Source organism: Aureococcus anophagefferens (genome assembly GCF_000186865.1).
Source record: "Aureococcus anophagefferens unplaced genomic scaffold AURANscaffold_7, whole genome shotgun sequence".
Classification (NCBI taxonomy): Eukaryota; class Pelagophyceae; order Pelagomonadales; family Pelagomonadaceae; genus Aureococcus; species Aureococcus anophagefferens.
The window spans coordinates 257,948-259,490 of NW_008705567.1; the positions used below are offsets into that span (position 1 = coordinate 257,948).

General features: G+C 53.7%; 1 protein-coding gene across 1 annotated transcript in view; it reads left to right on the forward strand.

The window, feature by feature from the left end:
- The window catches only part of AURANDRAFT_63390 (hypothetical protein), a gene marked incomplete at both ends in the record, with an annotated part of 28,120 nt that overhangs the window by 1,937 nt on the left and 24,640 nt on the right, over nucleotides 1-1,543 (forward strand). Inside the window, one exon of the mRNA XM_009037780.1 lies at nucleotides 505-522. Within this exon, the coding sequence (XP_009036028.1) occupies nucleotides 505-522 (18 nt within the window). The remainder of the gene's footprint in view (nucleotides 1-504; nucleotides 523-1,543) is intronic.

The following is a 1,543-nucleotide window of genomic DNA, read 5'->3' on the forward strand; positions in this document are numbered from 1 at the left end:
CACCGATTACTGACTGATTGTTATCTCCTTTTCGACAAAATGATTTTCGGGTCGACCGGGGCTGGGGGATTGAGAAAAATTCGGTTTTTCTGGCTCACTGTTTTTTTGGCACAGGCTGCAAGAGCCACAAGTTCACCATGTCGAAAGTCATCATCGACCACCACTGCAATGCTACCAAGCTGGCCTCTGAGTGCCGCGCATCCAAGAAGGCTCAGCTCGACGTTTCCGTTTCCGAAGCGAGTCATGTGCGGCCTCGCATCGGCTGCTAGCGCCGCGCGACGACCAAATAAAAAGAGAGTGCTCGCCCTATACGGACCGTCAGGGATCTTCCGCAGACGGATTGCAGACGGGCCAGGTTCAGTGGTAAAGTAGGCCATAGCCTGAATTAGAGTCTCGAGCAAGATTCGCCATAGTCTCAAATTGAAGGTTAGTGGAGGTGAGACTGCTTCCCTCACCTCTGTAGTATTTGAGTAGCGCAAATATTGCTGTAATTGTATTATGTAGGTGCAGAGATCGAATCATGTACCTGCCATAATCCACTCGACCAGAATGGACATCTTTCCATGGTGCTCTTCTGTATTTTGGAATACAGTGCGGGACGCAACTATAGCAGGGTTAGAAAGTATTAAGGGAAAAGGGAAGGACCTGAGTGGCTCTGTACCAGCGAGCCACTAGGAAGGTACAAAGCTCTCTGTCTCTCTAAAAAACTTCGATGGGGCGCTCTAGCCCTATGGTTGTTTCCGTCCTTGGGGCGAACCTAAAAGAGGGGATCTACCTGAGTAGAATGTTAGCTTGTATTATCATCACTTACATTGCCCTGATGTAATACCATTGCGACGTGCCTTCTGTGCTCAGGTTAGTGGACGGAAATTTTTTCCCGAGCTCGCAGCTCCCACACGTAGCCCAAAGTCTCCGGTTGATGCAAAACTGATCGGGCAGTTACCATGCGCTTCATTCGTTTCTCTTTAAATTCGCATAGAAGTTTCTTTTTTTTCGCTTTGTTGCCCGTGGGATTGGCCGCTGAGTTAAGACAGTTGACAGTCAAAGTGCTGGCTCAGAAACGGACCGAGTCCCTCTCACGCCTTCTTTCGTCGCTGGAGGCTGCGTCGTACCCGGAGACGGCGAAAATAGACGTGGAAATTCACGTTGATCAAGTGGCTCGATCGGGGGGCTGGCTTTTTGGTCGGAGCGCCAGTGCGGACGAGCGGAAACAACGGCGGGCCGTGATTGCGCTGGCGCGGATTTGGGCGGGAACCCGGTGGGACCGCGGAGAGGCTCGCGTGTTCCCATCGCGTGAGCAGCGTGGCGTGCGAGGGATGTGGCTGGCGTGCTCGGATCCGGGACTCTTTGGCGAGGAGTTCACGCGTGTGGTGATCCTCGAGGACGATATCGAATTGTCCCCGGCCTGGCGCGTTGCCGGAGCTGCGCATGTATGGCGCGTGCACAGGCCTCCGTCTCCCCACCCCCGCAGGTTCGAGTACCTATCGGCGGCTCACGACGCGTATGCGACGAGTGGTGACTTTGCGGGTATCTCACTTCAGCG